Raw genomic sequence first — 18,618 nt, forward strand, 5'->3', positions numbered from 1 at the left:
AAAAGGAAATTCCTGCCAGAGACTTAGAAATATGTGAATAAGATACACCTTTTTGGATGGCACTTGCTGCAAACTGAATAATCATGTCCTCCGAACACGCCCACTCTGAGCGGCCCAAGCAATTGGTAAAATTAACCCAATCCCGCCATGCAAGCGAATATGCCTGCCATGTTGACTTGGAAACGGACTGCTGGATTCTGGCGCAGACTAATTCCATAGCAGATCCCACAGGAAAGGCGGAACAAATTCTCCCACCAGCTCTGCCGATGGTGCCAAGGATCGGAATCTTGTCATCTGGAATCGTGACAAAGAGTCAGCGATGTCATTGTTAATACCGGGAACATAACTAGCCTTTATCCAGACATTAAATTTTAAAGCGTAAAGGACAAACAATCGCAAAAGTTTTACCACTAATGGAGATTTTGAGGACATGCAGTTTACAGCAAATACCACCCCTCTATTGTCTGTCTGTACCACTATCCTTTTTCCTTCAAATTGGGCTCCCCAGATAAATAAAGCTGCCAAAACTGGAAAAAGTTCTAGAAGAACTATATTGCCTGTCACCTCCTTTTGACACCAGGATGACGGCCACCGGGCATTGAACCATTTTCCTTGCAGGAAAGCCCCGCAGCCAATGCTGCCTGAGGCATCCGTAAAAAACTCCAGATCGGTGTTATTCACAAATTCATCCTGCCAGATAGAACGGCCATTATAAGTGTTTAAAAATTCTGCCCAAACTAACAAATCTTCTTTTAACTCGGCAGACATTCTAATATGTGATCGAGGTGATTTGAGGCCTCTAGAAGCCCTTGACAATCTTTTTGAGAAAACCCTGCCCATGGGCATAATTCTAGTAGTAAAAGCTAAACATCCTAGTAAGGACTGCATTTCTTGGAGCAATACTTTTTTTCTCCTCAGGAAAGTAAAAATTAGTGTCTGCAGTTTATTAATTTTTTCTACTGGTAAGCGGAATTCCATAAGGGTGGTATCAATTGTTATACCTAAAAATTCAATGGTGGTACAAGGGTAAACTGTTTTTTCGTTTGCCAGAGGGATGTTAAAATGTTCGCAAATCACTAAAAAAGTTCGTAATAAATTGAGACAAATGGGAGAATCCCCAGGACCCATGAATAAGAAGTCATCTAAATAATGGATCAGACTGATTTGACCTGAAATTGCTTGAACTACCCACTCAAGAAACGTTGAGAAGCTCTCGAAATAGCTGCAAGATAGAGAGCATCCCATAGGTAAACACTTGTCGAAGTAAAATCTATCCTCAAACTGGAAACCCAGTGAGTTAAACGATTCCGGATGAATAGGCAATAGTCTGAAAGCAGACTTAATGTCTGCTTTTGCTAACAATGCTTGTTTACCACATGAGCGAAGCAATTTCAAAGCATCATCGAATGATGCGTAAGAAACTGAGGTCAAATCATTACTAATCTCATCATTCAATGAGCTTCCTAAAGGGAATGACAAGTGGTGTATCATTCTATATTCCCCGTGTTCCTTCTTAGGGACTATACCTAGTGGCGACAAACGGAAGTTTTTAAAAGGAGGTGACAGGAAAGGACCCGCTACCCTTCCAGCTGCTACCTCTTTTGCAATTTTGTCTCTTACTACATCCCTATGAAGTGAAATTGATTTTAAGTTTTTTACCTTGACACAACCTGGACCTGAAAATATTGGCAGTTTAAAACCATCCCTAAAACCTTCAATTAGTGTTTGAGCTTTCGCTTTGTCTGGATACATTTGAAGCCATGGGAGCATGTTTGTGAGCCTCACTGGCGTAACTATTTTTAAGAAAAAGCTCCTTGGCGGAGGATTGAGATGTATTAGCTTTCTTAAAACATTTAGAAACAGGATGAGACCCGCCGCAGAATCCACATTCGTGCCTGTATTTGCACGTGCCAGGCCACTTGCATTGCGACTCATTAAAGGCAAAGCATAGACCGCGTTTAAGGCTATTCGTACCCGTGGTAGAAGGTTGTCTAAATGATGAAACTTTTTGTGGCATCATTAGGTTTAGCCAGAGCTCGGCGTCCTTTGTACCCCAGCCAGCCTCTGGATAAACCGATAGCTTTTGCCTAAACGCCTCATCGTAATCAAACCACGCGAGACCGCCAAATGATTTATAAGCTCCCAAAATGGAGTTTAGGTACAGAAACATTTGCTGACATTTTCCAGGAGATCGCTCACCAATGACACTAGCATAGATGCAGAAAGCCTGCAACCAATTGGTGAACGATCTGGCCACGGGTCTTCGCCGATCTTCCTCCGATTTTTCATCCTTTTTCTCCTGTTTTACATGTGGTAATAAAGAAAGAATATCCACGTATTCACCTTTCCACATTTTTTCTTTTACTGCCATGGACAGGTGAAACCCCAATGGAGAGAGCTTGACTGGTAATGCTTCTTTATAAGCAGTCTCAGGCACCCCTGGGCTGCCAGTGGGCAGAACCCCTGAGGCCTGAGTAGCAGTGTGAGAACTAGGAGACAATGTATTCAATCCAACAGAGGGAGGGGGAGGTGGGGGGGGGCGGGACAGCTGCCCGTGTTGCCTCCCCATTATCCCAAACCCTGCTAGCAGAAACATTAGCATCATGAGGCTGAAGTGCAGACAACAATGCAGATAATAAAGCATTAACAGAAGGGGCATACATACCATCCCTGGGAATAGCGAGCGCTGGTTGGGATCCCACAGTGGGAATGCTGGATGCAGGGGGGTTGCTGTAGGGCCCTCCGGCATGGAGCTGCACAGCACAGCCGGCAGCAGCAGGAACTGGAATCACCCGTTGCCCGGGCAACCCTGTAACTGCACCGCCAAACTGCACGCGCTCACTCCCACCACCAGACAGGGCACCCACAGATGCTGGAGGCTCCGGGCGGACTGTTCCTGCAGGCTGGGAAGGAAACAGAGAGGCCGCTTCATTGGTCGGCGGAAAGAGCCGACTGGCATCGCTGCTGCTGGCTGCGCCCCCGGTTGGGGCAGAAAAGGCCGCTCCTCCGCCCCACTGAGTGAACCCCAGGAAGCTCTCATTGGTCGGCGTGAGGAGCCGACCTACGTCACCACCGCTGGCCACGCCCCCGGCTGGGGCTGACATCGCCGCTCCGTTTCGCTGTGAGAGCCCAGGATCGCTCTCATTGGTCGCTCTGCCTGGATCGGGGGCAGGCCACGCCTCCGGATGCACCCGATAGGTCGCTCCGGCGACCGACACAAGCTCCGCCTCCTCCATAGCGCGGTTGGTCGGCGCTGCTGAGATGTTGGATGGCCCCGCCTCCAAACCCCGCTGATTGGCCGGATTCAAAACTTCGGGCGGGCGGGCCTCGATCAGCGGGGGGGACTCCGGAGCCGATGCGGACGGCACACCCAGCTCTCCACGGTCACATTGACGGGGGTTCAGTTGTGCAGGACATGGAGCAGCCGGGCTGGTCGCACACGAACTCCACGCAGGGCGGGCTTCATTGGAACTCTTCGCCGCCGCTGCCGCCGAACTAGCCGATGATGACCCAGGCCGGACATGTGCTGCACTACTCCCCGACTTCCTTCCGGACTTGCTTGAGGCTGCCGGGGACTTCTCCTTCCGTCCTCTTGACGCGCCGGCTTCAGGAGAGTAGGTGCGCCTGGCCTTCTTCTGCCTCTTCGCTGGCAACACAGCAGGTACCGTGCCACTTCTTCCCTCCGCTCTCTCTGCTTCGGCCAGCTGCAGGCACCGCGTCAGCAGCTCCAAGCCTCCTGGCTCTTCGGCTCGTGCAGCCAACAGCCTTGATATATCCATTGTGGTGGACAGCTCTGTATTACAGCTCAGTACAAGCTCTGTATTACAGCTCCTGAGCTTGTCCCGTCCACGCTGGAACACAAGGCAGAAAACGACTGCACAAGCCCTTCTTATATATCCTTAAAACCCTCCTGATTGGCTGATGCAACATAGTTTAAGGCCTAGCAACACCTGGCAGAGTCTACCTTCTACCTATAGCGACCAATCATAGCTATGCCTACGTTCTTTTCCCTCACTACCTGAGAGAAAATAGACAGCCAATCAGGGGGTTAGTTACCTCAGCCATAGAGGCTATACTAGATACCTCACAGCAATGCCTAATGTAAACTGTCACATCTCACCTTTTTACCCTTAAACCTCATGGTTGTCACAGTCCCATGATGGGCCTGCTCTATACATTCGGCCCTGTACAATCTTTGGTTTATTTTAAGCGTTCACATATATCTAAATACACATCTGAATCGCCTTTTTCCGAAATCGCGATTCCTGCACAACTAAGGTATTTTAATGGCATCGCATTTTGCGTCAGGGCCGCCATCCGAAATCACAAATAGCAAATCACAATCTTTGAAGGCCTGAACACACTTTTCAAGCACTCCGATAGCATATGCTCATTTCATTAAGACTGTAACTGCATTTGCACAGAACGCTGTGTACAGGGAGAACGATGGAGGAGGAGTGTGGCCTGGAACAATGCGTGCTCAGTGCGCCACAAGTCAGATGAATTGTGCAGACTTCACAGGAGCTCAACGGATTGGATCGGAAGGGTATTGTGGGAGCTGATGAACTACAGGAAGCTGGAAGGGACCCAGGTAAGTAAAAATCCTGTTCTCCAATCCTGTTCTCCCACTTTAATCACTAACTGACTAAGGTAAATCCTGAATGAGACTCCCGGCACCTCTCACCACATTAACCTCCCTGGCGTTCTGATTTCCCACGGCCGCAGGTGGTCTTTTTAACCTAATTTTTCTTTTAATCATGTAGCTAGCCCAGCGCTAGCTACATGATACCCCCCTCCCTGCTGAATCCCACCCACCCTTCAGATCGCCGCCGGCGATCATGCCCATCAGGAAATCCCATTCTGAACGGGATTTCCTTCAGGGCTTCACCGTCGCCATGATGACGAACGGAATGACGTCATCGACGTCGTGACGTCACAGGAAGTCCCGATCCACCCCTCAGCGCTGCCTGGCACTGATTGGCCAGGCTGCGCGGGGGTATCTGGGGGGGGCCCTGTTACGTGTCGGGTAGCAGCGGATCGGCGGCGATCGGAGAAACGCACACCTCGTAAAGTGCTAGCTGCGTGTTTAAAAAAAAAATTCAAATCGGGTGCCCTGCGGCGTTACTGGACGAGCTCAGCTCGTCCAGAACGCTAAGGAGGTTAATGGGCAGCCCATGTGTAGTGCCGGGCCCCAGATTCACTCAAGCCCCTTACAGCAGTCCCCCCGTGATGCGGCTAAAGGTGGCTCTGTTTTGCATGCATTCGTATGTGAATTACATTTTACAGTTTTTCTACTTTTTAACTCCCTTACGACCGCGTCACGCCGATGGGCTTGAATGCGGCGGCAGCCCCAAGACTGCCTAACGCCAATTGGCGTCAGGTCCTGGGGCGAGGTTTTGCAGGAGATCTCGCGCGCCGATACTCTTGCATCTCCACATGAATGACAGAACTCCGCACTGTGATCAGTCTCCCATCGCGCTAGGAGACTGTTAGACGGCGAAACCGCTGTCTATTTACATTGTACAGCGCTGCAATGTACGGCAGCGCTGTACTGGGGACAGCCAGGTGACACGGGTGTCCCCTCTGGAGGCAGGGAAGCGATCCGCTTTCATAGGCTGAAGCCTATGACAGCCGATCGCGCTGATTGGCTGGCAGCGGGAGAGAGGATTAGTAAAATAATAAAAAAACGAAGTTATAAAAAAAAAAATACAATATTTAGAAAAAAATAAACATCCTAGGAGCAATCATAGCCCACCAACAAAAAACAGTGAATGCAGATTTGTACAAGTGGGAAAGCGCAAGCAGAAAACGCCATGACAAGCGTGAAACGCCCCTAATGACTCTCCTCAATAGGATGGTGCCATCTTCCTAGCATACTGTTGTAATCTTGACTCAGGAACATGCAATGATCTCCTGTATGTCCTGATGGTGAAACGCCATATTCTCCATCACTCACCCAACATCTGACCCAGAAACTCTCCTCCTTTCTCACAGAACTCGTTGTGGCTCAGGTCCAATGCTGTCACCCGAAAATTGGTCTGCAAGAGGAGAAACAGCAAGAGTCACCTGCAGAAAGCATCCAATAATTAATATTAATTTATATTATTTACTCCCATCCTTTAGATTGTATGCAGGCCCAGATTTACCTCACAAGATCCTATAGGCACGGATGTCCTGGCTCCATGAACCTACAAACCCAACCAAACCTCACCACAAGTGTGCTGGCTGTGCCAGCTGTCAATTCTCCCTTAGTCCCCCTGCCTGTCATACGCAGCTACAGGTGCCCCTTAGTATTAGGTAGCCAGACGTACCCTCAGTAGTAAGTAGCTAGAGGTGCCCCCAAGTATTAGGTAGCTAGAGGAACCTCAGTATTAAAGAGACACTGAAGCGGAAAAAAAATGATGATATTATGATTTGTATGTGTAGTACAGCTAAGAAATAAAACATTAAGATCAGATACATCAGTCTAATTGTTTCCAGTACAGGAAGAGTTGAGAAACTCCAGTTGTTATCTCTATGCGAACAAGCCATTAAGCTCTCCGACTAAAGTTAGTCGTGGAGAGGGCTGTTATCTGACTTTTATTATCTCAACTGTTCCTGGACTATTTACTTTTCCTCTGCTAGAGGAGAGGTCATTACTTCACAGACTGCTCTGAAAGACTCATTTTGAATGCTGAGTGTTGTGTAATCTGCACATATTATAGAATAATGCAATGTTAGATAAAACACTATATACCTGAAAATAAAAGTATGAGAATATTTTCTTTGCTGCTAATCTTCTAGTAATTATTCATAGTACACAACCAATTCATTATATCATATATTTTTTTCCGCTTCAGTGTCTCTTTAAGTAGCTAGAGGGGTCACTGACTGAAGAGAGATCTTGTTAGTGGAATGCAGAGAGCTGGGTCAGTAACCTCTCATTTAAACTCTCATCAGGACTCTGCATAGAGAAGGAGAGGGAGAGGCACTAGGGGAGGGAAGTGAGCTGCCTTTCCGTCATCAGGCGCCTGTAGGCCCGTGCCTACAGTGCCTTATGGTAAATCCGGCCCTGATTGTAAGCCTCTGGCAGGGTCCCCCCCCCCCCCACCCCAGTACTTTCTGACACCCCTCTAGAGGACTAGAACAGACTATTTTGAACAAAGACACTGAACTACTGTTATCAAAGACATTTGCATGATCTTATTTTGCTGTGAAATGTATCTCCTACCTTGTATGTTAACCCATGTATCTACTGTGGGGCTCTGTGCAATATGTTGGCGCTTTATAAATACAATAAATAATAATATATAGTACCAAAATCTTCCGTAGCGCTGTACACAGTACAAAACAAATAGAGGGGAGCATAGATACGTGAGAAGATCAAAACTCTGTACAATCAGGACATCCAGCAGTACTAATACATAGATAGTGGATGTGAGTTTTGAGACATCAATACTGGTACATGTTCATATGATAAATTACAGCAGAATAAGAAACACTAGAGGGAGATCCCTGCCCTTGCAAGATTACAATCTAGTGGGTAGTGGGTTGGAGACATTAGGGAAGGAGGTACAGGGGTTAGCAGATGAGGCAGTGAGCCTCCAATGCTGCCTATTATAGTCTTGTCTTTACAAGTGTGTTTTGAGAGTACGTTTGAAGGTTTCCAGGCTTGGAGCATGACAGACAGGCTGTAAGAGAATGTTCAAAGGAGAGGGGACACTCAAGAGAAGTCCTGGATGGGGGAGTGAGAGGAGGTGAGGACAGGAGGGTCTCCTGGGAGAAGCAAAGGTTTCGGGAGGGATGAGATCATCCCCTGATCCCAATGATGCGTCCACCTAGAAAGGGGAGGAGAGTGCTCCCTCGTGTCTAGGGGAGAGGGAAATATTCCCAATACTGACTTCTTAGCAACACACAGTCTGGAGGTCACTTACTGATGAGAAAGGAAGCAGCTTCTGGCCTGGATAATGACAGATGAAGAAGGAAAGATCTGATAGGTTCACTACTGGGAAGTAGAGAGAGCTGTTACGTCATAATGACAGAAGAAGGATTCTTGCAGACTTGGGTGTGTTATTGCTCACCGAGAAAGCGTCAGCAAAGTGTCCGGCAGACTGATCCCTGAATTCATTGTCTGAAACATAAGAGGAAATATGTGAGGTCCTGAGCTTTGACTTCTACTGTCCACAAAGACAAAGCTATCCAAACACCAGGGCCGAGGCAGAGGCAAGAGAGGCTCCAGCCTCAGGGCGCAGTGTAGGAGGGTGCGCACAACTCAGCTATCATTCTCCTATTGTGTTTGTAGCAGAGAGAAATTAGAAAAGGGGATACAGGGCAGTGACTGCATGCCAGATAACTAGAGATTAAAAGGGACACCATAGATTAACATGTTTTTTTTTTCAGTTGAGATAGGAATAATTTGGGAAGTGCTGTTAAGTATATGCGTATACTTTTAAATGCTTATCCCTATGTTTACTGTTATCAAATTCCTTTTACACTTTTGCATCTGAGGCAAAATCTGACAGGACTGCTCATTCATGAAGGGAGGGGGGATTCCCTCACACTGCTTCTGTTAACCCTGTGTATGAGAGAAAGCTCTCACTGCCTGTCTCTGACTGAGCTGTCTGCAGAGAGCAGCCTTGGGTGCTGGAGGACCTTGTCCTTACTCTGCCACACAACTGGAGGTACCATTGCCATGCTTATGACTCCCAGCTGTGGTGATCGAACAAATCTCACAAGACATACCCAACTCCTGACATAAACACTTGCCTAGCTGAACTATAGGTGTGACCGCTGGCTGAAACGAAATGCTGACAAAAGTGAGGTTCTTGTTATCGCAGACCAATGAAAATCACAGTGTGGAGAACAGCAATCTACATAGCTCTGACCGTGTGCACAGCTTGGGAATATGGGCTTATGGGTTCATGAATCAGATTTCTGTTGAGGAATTTGCCTACTTCAGCAAGGAATGTTGCAAAAATTTAAAGTGAACCTTAAGCAAATATAAACTTATGATATAATGAATTATATGTGTAGTATGGATAATAAATAGAACCTTAGTTGCAAATAAAATAGTGTAATATTTTTATTTTCAGTATCATAGCTTTATTTATAACATTGCATCACAGGCGTGTATTCGATCAATTGGTTGAGTACCCACAAAGGGAGTGACAACGCTGGAACAAAGGGAACAGAAGACAGGGAAGGTTCTATATAACCTTCCCTCTCCATAGGTAAGTATCTGACCTTTTTTCCCGGCGTTACACTCACTTTAAATAATCTTCTGAAGCTGGTCAGCAAATTAAAGGCACAGTACTTGCACTTGAACATCAGTACCAAATTATGCAAGGGCTGAACTGACCACACTATCTCCTAACCATCCATACATGTCCCATCACTGATCCCATGATACTCTCATGATTCAATGGCCTCCTCTCTCACCCTCGCATTCAGGACTTCTCAGGAGTGTCCCTATTTCACTAAAACTCTCTTCCACAGCTTGTGGGCCGAGCCTTGAGAAATGCACCCTTAAAGGGAACCTAAACTGAGCAGGATATGGATTTTTCCTTTTAAAATAATACCAGTTGCCAGACTCTCCTGCTGATCCTGTGTCTCTAATACTTTTAACCACAACCCATCAACAAGCATGCAGATCAGCTGCTCTGACTGAAGTCATACTGGATTAGCTGCATGCTTGTTTCAGGTGTGTGATTCAGCCACTACTGCAGACACAGAGATCAGCAGGACTGCCAGGCAGCTGGTAATGTTTAAAAAGAAACACCCATATCCCTCTCAGTTTAGGTTCCCTTTAAAAACACACCTCTTCATAGTTCTCCTTCTGAACAATGTCAACATTCACAAAAAAGGCCAAGGTTCTGTTCCTCATCTGATAGCTCCTTCATCACCCTACCTTGTGTTGCCAAAGCACTAGACTGTAAAGCTTCATACACAAAGGGAGGAAAACTCATTTAAAGTGACCAATGAACAACTGCTTGTTCAAATCTTGTTTGAAAATAATTGAATCAAACGAAGGCTTAAACGATAAGATAATCGTTCATTTTCAGCATCGTGTACAGAGCCACAAACAATTTTTCAACAAAGTATCCACATCTACTGCACTTTGCCTAGATCCAGCATGGTTTAACGATCCAATTGTTTGGCATTTCGTTTGCACTCTTCTGCAGCCGTTCACATAACATCGCATGGATATCATCAGTGATAGATCATGGAACCATTCGTGAAGTTGTTAATCACTATTTTGATAGGATTCTATCTTTCGATGTAGTGTTGTCCGGATCATGAACGATTCGGATCTTTGATCCGAATCTATTTTGTGAGTCGAATCATCCGAATCATCAAAATGAGTGATTCGGATCGCAAAAGGGGCGGGGCCAGGAGCGACACGCCCCCTCTCCGCGGGCAGCGGGGTCCTGGAAGCAGAGCTGAGATGGATCGCTCTGTTGCATGGGAGCCAGCCTTGCAGGGAGACAGGTAGATGAGAGAGAGGGGACATGGGTGCCACTGCCAGATATGTGTAGAGCACACATACTGGCTGAAATGTGCTGCTCATTATAGGCTGGCTGTTCCGTAGTTGTGCACAGTGAACACATTGGAAGCTTTTGGCTCAGCTCAGCACAGCTCAGTAACTTTGCAGGCACTGTGATTGCAGCGCAATATGATCCTCCTGCACTGCTCTAAACAGCTGCACTTTACTTTTGGGGAATGCTTTCTTTCACTGTGCGACGTTTGCATTCAAAGTACACAGATGAGCATATAGGTGAAATACATGTAAAGCATAATGATTGCAGCATGTGGGTATTGTGTGCAAGCAAACATTTCTGCTCTCTGCTCGTCCCTCCTCCCTTCTCTGTCCACTCCCTGCCCTCTGTCCATCTTCTCCCCTTCTCTGTGTGTCCACCCCCCTCCCCTTCTCCTGTCCACAGCAGGGAAAGACCTGTCCTGCTATTCATTTCACCCCCGAATGCTTCGGTAGTAAAATGATCCGAGATTCGGATCAAAGATCCAGATCTTTTCAATGATCCGATTCGAATCATCCGGATCATTGAAAAGATCAGAACTTCCCATCTCTATTTCGATGTGTACGTATGCGGGGCTCCTCCCTCTAGTGTTTTACATTTTTGTGTCTGTACAGTGTTGCCTGGGGTTACTCACGTGCTAGCTGGAGGCGAAGCAGAGACACATTCTCCAGTAACATCCGGCAGAGCAGTTCAGAACCGCTCTCACCCAAGCCATTGTTGGAGAGGTTCTGGAAGAGAAGGGGACAGCGAGTGGGCAAGTGACCTGGCTGTGTGGTACAGCTGCACACACAATCACAGCACCCCTACCAGCTCCCGGATGTGGCGGTTCACTCTCAGCACCTCCACCAGCTTCTCCAAGCCCTCAGCATGGATGGCGTTGTCCTCCAGACTCAGCTGCGTGATGGTGCTGTTCCACTGCAAGACAGAAATGGTACATCCAGATAACTCCAACATAATCATTTCACCTCCCTTATACTGACTAGCCATCATTAGGAGTGACTGCTCCAGGCCTGGTCCCTTCATCTCAACAGGATGATCTATGACTCAAGAGACCATAACCACCGAAACAGGAGATGAAGGAGAGAAAATGAAACACTAATGGAAGTTCCAACTTTTCCCCAGGGGAAAGCTGGCAGGAAGTGTGGAAAATTATCCCAAATAGGGACCCAAACAGCAAAAAAAAGCTCACCTACAATAAAAGTGTTGTTTGGAATGAAGCTCTGGTGCTCATACACACCCCTGTAGAGAGTGTGTCCTGTACTCTACTTTCACCGAAGGATGACTGCAACTTGGAAAGACATGTGATCAATACTTCTGCAAGAGTTTCTATGTGTTTGGGGGGTATCTTTGTTTTTGTAGAATGGTGAGTGAATAACAGGAAGGGCTCATTTATTTTCATTGTGCTTACATTTTGACTTTAACTAGGTAGAATAAAACCTACAACATTATTGGTTTAGCCTCTTTTAAACTCCAGAAATGAACTGCTCCTCCTCCACCCTATCCTCTCCTCACCTCCTTCACTCCTACTACCATTGAGGAAGTCAACCACCTACTGCAGACTTCCCAAACCACTACCTCCCCCCTTGATCCCGTCCCTTCTGACTTACTCCGTCCTCACTTCCTGGATTTGGCCCCAGTCCTCACTGCCTTGTTTAACCTCTCCCTATCCATAGGCATCTTCCCCTCAGACTTCAAGCAGGCCACTGTACTACCCCTGCTCAAGAAACCCTCCCTCGACCACTCACTACCCTCCAACTACCGCCCTATCTCCCTCCTCCCCTTTGCCTCAAAACTCCTTGAGCGTCTGGTTCACAAACGCCTGACCCAGTTCATCAATGCCAACTCCCTGCTAGACCCACTGCAATCTGGATTTCGGGCTGCCCACTCAACCCAAACAGCTCTCACCAAAGTGGTCAATGACCTTGCCTTAGCTAATGCTGAAGGCAAATACTCCATACTCCTCCTCCTTGACCGTTCAGCAGCTTTTGATACAGTGGACCATCCCTTACTCCTCCAGTACATGGGTATTCATGACCTTGGCCTGGCCTGGCTCTCATCCTACCTCTCCAACCGCTGCTTCACGTCCTCCTTCAATGACTCCTTCCCATCCACCCCCAACCACCTATCGGTGGGAGTCCCCCAAGGCTTGGGCCTTCGCCCCCTACTGTTCTCGCTATACACATCCTCCATTGGCAAGGTTATCTCCTCCATGGGTTTTAACTATCATCTGTGAGCAGATGACACCCAGATCTACCTCCACATCCCTGATCTATCCCCCAATACCATGGACAAGGTGTCCTCCTGCATATCAGCCATCTCCTCCTGGCAGGGCCGGGCCGAGGCAGAGGCTGAAGAGGCTCCAGCCTCAGGGTGCAGTGTAGGAGGGGGAGCACAATTCATTCAGCTGTCATTCCCAATTGTGTTTGAAGCACAAAGAAATAAGAAAAGGGCATACATAGCAGTGACTGCAAGCCAGATAACTAGAGATTAAGGTGTTGGGGGTCCTGGGGCACCTTAGTCTAATAGCAATGAGTGTGTGATGGCTGGGATGGGAGGGATGGAGGGGCGCACATTGCTGTCTCAGCCTTGGGTGCTGAAGGACCTTGTCCCGGTTCTGCCTCCTGGATGTCCGCTAGGTTCCTGAAACTAAACCTGGACAAAACTGAATTTATGATCTTCCCATCCCTGACCCTCCCAGATGTGAATGTCACTGTTAACCACACTACCATTTGCCCTACCTCTCAGGCCTGCCGTCTGGGTGTCACCCTGGACTCTGCAACTTCCACCTCTGTAACATCTGCAAGATTTGCCCTTTCCTGACGTCTGTCACCACCAAACTCCTCATCCATGCCCTCATAATTTCCTGCCTTGACTACTGCAATGCCCTTCTGTCTGGTCTCCCTGTGACCCGAATTGCCCCACTGCAGTCTGTCATCAATGCTGCAGCCAGAATTATCCACTCTTCCCATCACTCCACCACGGCAGCTCCCCTCCCTGAATCCCTTTACTGGCATCCTATCCAGTCCAGAATAAGATTCAAGATACTGTGTCTGGCCTACAAATCTGTCCACAAAACCTGTCCAACCTACATTTCCAATCTTACTCAGAGGTACACACCTAGCCGCTCACTCCACATGAACTTCTCCTGACTGTACCCGCATCACCCAATCCCATGCACGCCTCCAGGACTTCTCAAGAGCTGATCCAACACTATAGAACCTACCTGTTCACGCACCTCCATTACCGTACACCCATCCTATGGATCTGAGTGAACTCGACTTGCCTAATCTCCATGCTCCCATCCAGTGACTGACTAAGCATTACCTTGTACTCATACTGTGCTGTGTGATCTGGTTTGCATCTATTCCTGTATTGTTCTTGTACAGTTTCCTGTCAAGTGACAGGCAGCCTATTGGGCCCATCAAAGTGCGGGGATAATGTTCCTTAAAGTGACTGGACCCGCAGGGGGTCAGGGCAGGATGAGTGGAACTCTCGTCATTGCCAATTAGCAGGCATAAGTTCGTAGCGCTTGCTATGCTACTCTGATAAGGCACATGAACTCTGATAAGGCATGTTCACTCTGATAAAGCATGCTATCTGCAGGGCCGTGCCAAGGCAGAGGCAAGAGAGGCTCCAGCCTCAGGGCGCAGTGTAGGAAGGGGCGCACAGCTCTCACCTATCATTCCCTTATTATGTTTAAAGCAGAGAGAAATATGAAAGGGGGATACATGGCAGTGACTACAAACCAGAAAACTAGAGTTTAAGATGTTAGGGGTGTTGTAGGCCCTGGGGCACCTCTTAGCCTCATAGCAATCAGTGTGCGACAGGTGGGTGGGAGGGATGGAGGGGCGCACTTTGGTGTCTCAGCCTTGGGTGCTGGAGGAACTTGTCCCAGCTCTGGCTATCTGTTATAGTGAATCAACCCCATTGTGATCTATCACCTGGGGATGTCACACTTACCATCAGTGACTGGGCTATGGCGCTGGCTCCACGCGGCCCCAGTCCATGGTGGTTCAGCTGCAGATTGCTCTCGTTCATATGACGGATGAAGTATGAGACAGGCACGACACCCATCTTATGGCACGCCGCCAGGTACACCTCTGTCTGAGGGTCTTCAGGAGAACCGCTCTCTGAATCTGAAGAACAAAGCACAAAATCAACAGTAAGCATTTGTCAGGCGATTATCTGGACACAACTGGCCATGTTAGCCGGTCAGCCCGTCTATCCATGCAAACATCACGGTAACTGCAGAAGGCTTTGCTGTCTCCTGTCCTATTACAACATGCCTGGAGATGTGTGCTGCCATCATACTCACCTATCTTCTTCCACCAGATCTTCTGCTTTTCCGGATTCAACAACCAAACACCAGACAAACTCTTATCTTGTGAACCAACAATTACAAAAAGGTGACAAGAAGAATTTACCTAGGATAATCCCAATACATCAACTGCAGCAGGATATGAGGGATAACATGTGGCTTATAGATGCCTGGTTCCTATCCACAGTCTGCAGGTCAGTGTGGTACATGTGTGTCAGCACTACACGCCATCTACATGCCTGGTACCCATCCTCTGGCTGCAGGTCAGTGTGGAACATGTGTCAGCACTATATGCCATCTACATGCCTGGTTCCCATCCCCTGGCTGCAGGTCAGTGTGGTACATGTGTGTCAGCACTACATGCCATCTACATGCCTGGTACTTATCCCCTGGCTGCAGGTCAGTGTGGTACATGTGTGTCAGCACTACACGCCATCTACATGCCTGGTCCCCTCCTCTGGGTGCAGGTCAGTGTGGTACATGTGTGTCAGCACTACATGCCATCTACATGCCTGGTACCCATCTGCTGGTTGCAGGTCAGTGTGGTACATGTGTGTCAGCACTACACGTCATTTACATGCCTGGTACCCATCCGCTGGCTGCAGGTCAGTGTGGTGCATGTGTGTCAGTACTACACGCCATCTACATGCCTGGCACCCATCCCCTGGCTGCAGGTCAGTGTGGTGCATGTGTGTCAGTACTACACGCCATCTACATGCCTGGCACCCATCCCCTGGCTGCAGGTCAGTGTGGTGCATGTGTGTCAGTACTAATGAAAAGTAGTTGTGGAGCACTCCTCAAATGCAATGCGGATGTGCCACGGTTAGACCAGCTGCACTCTAGTCCTTCAATTGTAGGAAGCAAGAAGACCGGCACCATCCATCTAGTATGCAATATGGCTCTTTTATTAGCTCTTCAAAGGCATAACAGCAGTAAAAGCAACCGCCCCTTTATCAAGCTATGCTGTGCAAGAGACAATGTATCAATGAATTTCCCCATCCTTATAAATCCTTATATACCCCAGCATGGGGTATATAAGGATGGGGAAATTCATTGATACATTGTCTCTTGCACAGCATAGCTTGATAAAGGGGCGGTTGCCCTGAAACGTCGCTTTTACTGCTGTTATGCCTTTGAAGAGCTAATAAAAGAGCTATATTGCATACTAGATGGATGGTGCCGGTCTTCTTGCTTCCTACAATGTGTGTCAGTACTACACGCCATCTACATGCCTGGCACCCATCCCCTGGCTGCAGGTCAGTGTGGTACATGTGTGTCAGCACTACATGCCATCTACATGCCTGGTACCCATCCCTTGGCTGCAGGTCCGTGTGGTATGTGTGTCAGCACTACACACCATCTACATGCCTGGTACCCATGCGCTGGCTGCAGGTCAGTGTGGTACATGTGTGTCAGCACTACACACAATCTACATGCCTGGTACCCATCCTCTGGCTGCAGGTTAGTGTGGTACATGTGTGTCAGCACTACACACCATCTACATGCCTGGTACTCATCCTCTGGCTGCAGGTTAGTGTGGTACATGTGTGTCAGCACTCGGAGCAGTGCTTTTCAGCGCTGCTAGATTTGGGCGCAGCTGGCGCCTCCATAGACTACAATAGGAATCACTCCTATCGCAGCGCTCAGTGAGTAACGTCGGCTCCGTCAGAAGACGGAAGTGAGGTTGCTTAAAAAACACAATAATTCGGCCTCCAGCAATCGCTGGAAGCCGAATTATTTCATTCCCCCACTATCCATGGCGGCCTGGAGGGGGAATAGTAATTAAAACGACCCGGACTTGTGCAGAAGCAGGATCAGCCGTATACTGCTGTATCCTGCGCCCAAGTCTACCGTCGCCGATTTCAAATGCACTCGTCAGCACTACATGCCATCTACATGCCTGGTACTCATCCTCTGGCTGCAGGTCAGTGTGGTACATGTGTCAGCACTACATGCCCTCTACATGCCTGGTACCCATCCCCTGGCTGCAGGTCAGTGTGGCACATGTGTCAGCATTACATGCCATCTACATGCCTGGTACCCATCCTCTGGCTGTAGGTTAGTGTGGTACATGTGTGTCAGCACTACATGCCATCTACATGCCTGGTACCCATCCCCTGGCTGCAGGTCAGTGTGACACATGTGTCAGCACTACATGCCATCTACATGCCTGGTACCCATCCCCTGGCTGCAGGTCAGTGTGACACATGTGTCAGCACTACATGCCATCTACATGCCTGGTACCCATGCTCTGGCTGCAGGTCAGTGTGGTACATGTGTGTCAGCACTACACGCCATCTACATGCCTGGTACCCATGCTCTGGCTGCAGGTCAGTGTGGTACATGTGTGTCAGCACTACACGTCATCTACATGCCTGGTACTCATCCTCTGGCTGCAGGTCAGTGTGGTACATGTGTGTCAGCACTACACGCCATCTACATGCCTAGACCCCTCCTCTGGCTGCAGGTCAGTGTGGTACATGTGTGTCAGCACTACACGTCATCTACATGCCTGGTACTCATCCTCTGGCTGCAGGTCAGTGTGGTACATGTGTGTCAGCACTACACGCCATCTACATGCCTAGACCCCTCCTCTGGCTGCAGGTCAGTGTGGTACATGTGTGTCAGCACTACACGCCATCTACATGCCTAGACCCCTCCTCTGGCTGCAGGTCAGTGTGGTACATGTGTGTCAGCACTACACGCCATCTACATGCCTAGACCCCTCCTCTGGCTGCAGGTCAGTGTGGTACATGTGTGTCAGCACTACACGCCATCTACATGCCTGGACCCCTCCTCTGGCTGCAGGTCAGTGTGGTACATGTGTGTCAGCACTACACGCCATCTACATGCCTGGACCCCTCCTCTGGCTGCAGGTCAGTGTGGTACATGTGTGTCAGCACTACACGCCATCTACATGCCTGGACCCCTCCTCTGGCTGCAGGTCAGTGTGGTACATGTGTGTCAGCACTACACGCCATCTACATGCCTGGACCCCTCCTCTGGCTGCAGGTCAGTGTGGTACATGTGTGTCAGCACTACACGCCATCTACATGCCTGGACCCCTCCTCTGGCTGCAGGTCAGTGTGGTACATGTGTGTCAGCACTACACGCCATCTACATGCCTGGACCCCTCCTCTGGCTGCAGGTCAGTGTGGTACATGTGTGTCAGCACTACACGCCATCTACATGCCTGGTACCCACCGTCTGAGTCCAGGTCAGTGTGGTACAACTCTGGAGATGTTGGTGGGCTGTCAGGGTGTAATGAAAGGCTCTGCAACTCCTGGCATAAGTCAGCCATCTTCCTCTAAGAGCAGCTGGTGTGTGACAAACACAAAGCCTGTGCCGCCTCAGTCATCCGACCCTTCTCATGTCATCGGAAGACCGAATTACATATCAGCTGAATGGGGCAGCTCATCTGTCATCAATATCTGATGTCATAGCTACTGCTTACGGTCATTGCAAAAGCCACCTGATGTCACCCTCATTACTAGCCGTAACCCTCACAGATGGATGTCCCTCTCTTTGCTCAGCGTCACCCCCACAACTAGATGTCATCCTCACTGCACAGTTTCAACCTCACAACTAGATATCACCCTCACTGCTTAGTGTCACCTTTACTGCCTGATGTCCCCCCTCGCTGCTCAGTTTGGGCTACTGCGCATGTGTTGTTCAGGGCCGCTCGCCTCCTCCATCGCACTTCCATGGCTGGGAGCATTCTGCTCAAGAGCACTCAGTCTTAACAAACTGCGTATGCAGTCAATGGGAGAGCGTTTATGGGGTGTG

The 18,618-nt window shown here is 48.7% G+C and overlaps 1 protein-coding gene across 1 annotated transcript in view; it reads right to left on the reverse strand.

Annotated features, from left to right (window-relative positions):
• Nucleotides 1-15,219, reverse strand: part of LRRC74A (leucine rich repeat containing 74A) — a 37,043-nt gene extending 21,824 nt beyond the window's left edge. The window contains exons 1-5 of the mRNA XM_068254500.1: nt 14,475-15,219; nt 11,322-11,429; nt 11,149-11,242; nt 8,061-8,110; nt 5,957-6,038 (exon numbers count right to left, since the gene is read on the reverse strand). Of these exons, the coding sequence (XP_068110601.1) occupies nt 5,957-6,038; nt 8,061-8,110; nt 11,149-11,242; nt 11,322-11,429; nt 14,475-14,684 (544 nt within the window). The 5' untranslated portion in view covers nt 14,685-15,219. The remainder of the gene's footprint in view (nt 1-5,956; nt 6,039-8,060; nt 8,111-11,148; nt 11,243-11,321; nt 11,430-14,474) is intronic.
• Nucleotides 15,220-18,618: the final 3,399 nt, after the last annotated feature.

The sequence above is a fragment of the Hyperolius riggenbachi genome, chromosome 9 (assembly GCF_040937935.1).
Source record: "Hyperolius riggenbachi isolate aHypRig1 chromosome 9, aHypRig1.pri, whole genome shotgun sequence".
NCBI lineage: Eukaryota > Metazoa > Chordata > Amphibia > Anura > Hyperoliidae > Hyperolius > Hyperolius riggenbachi.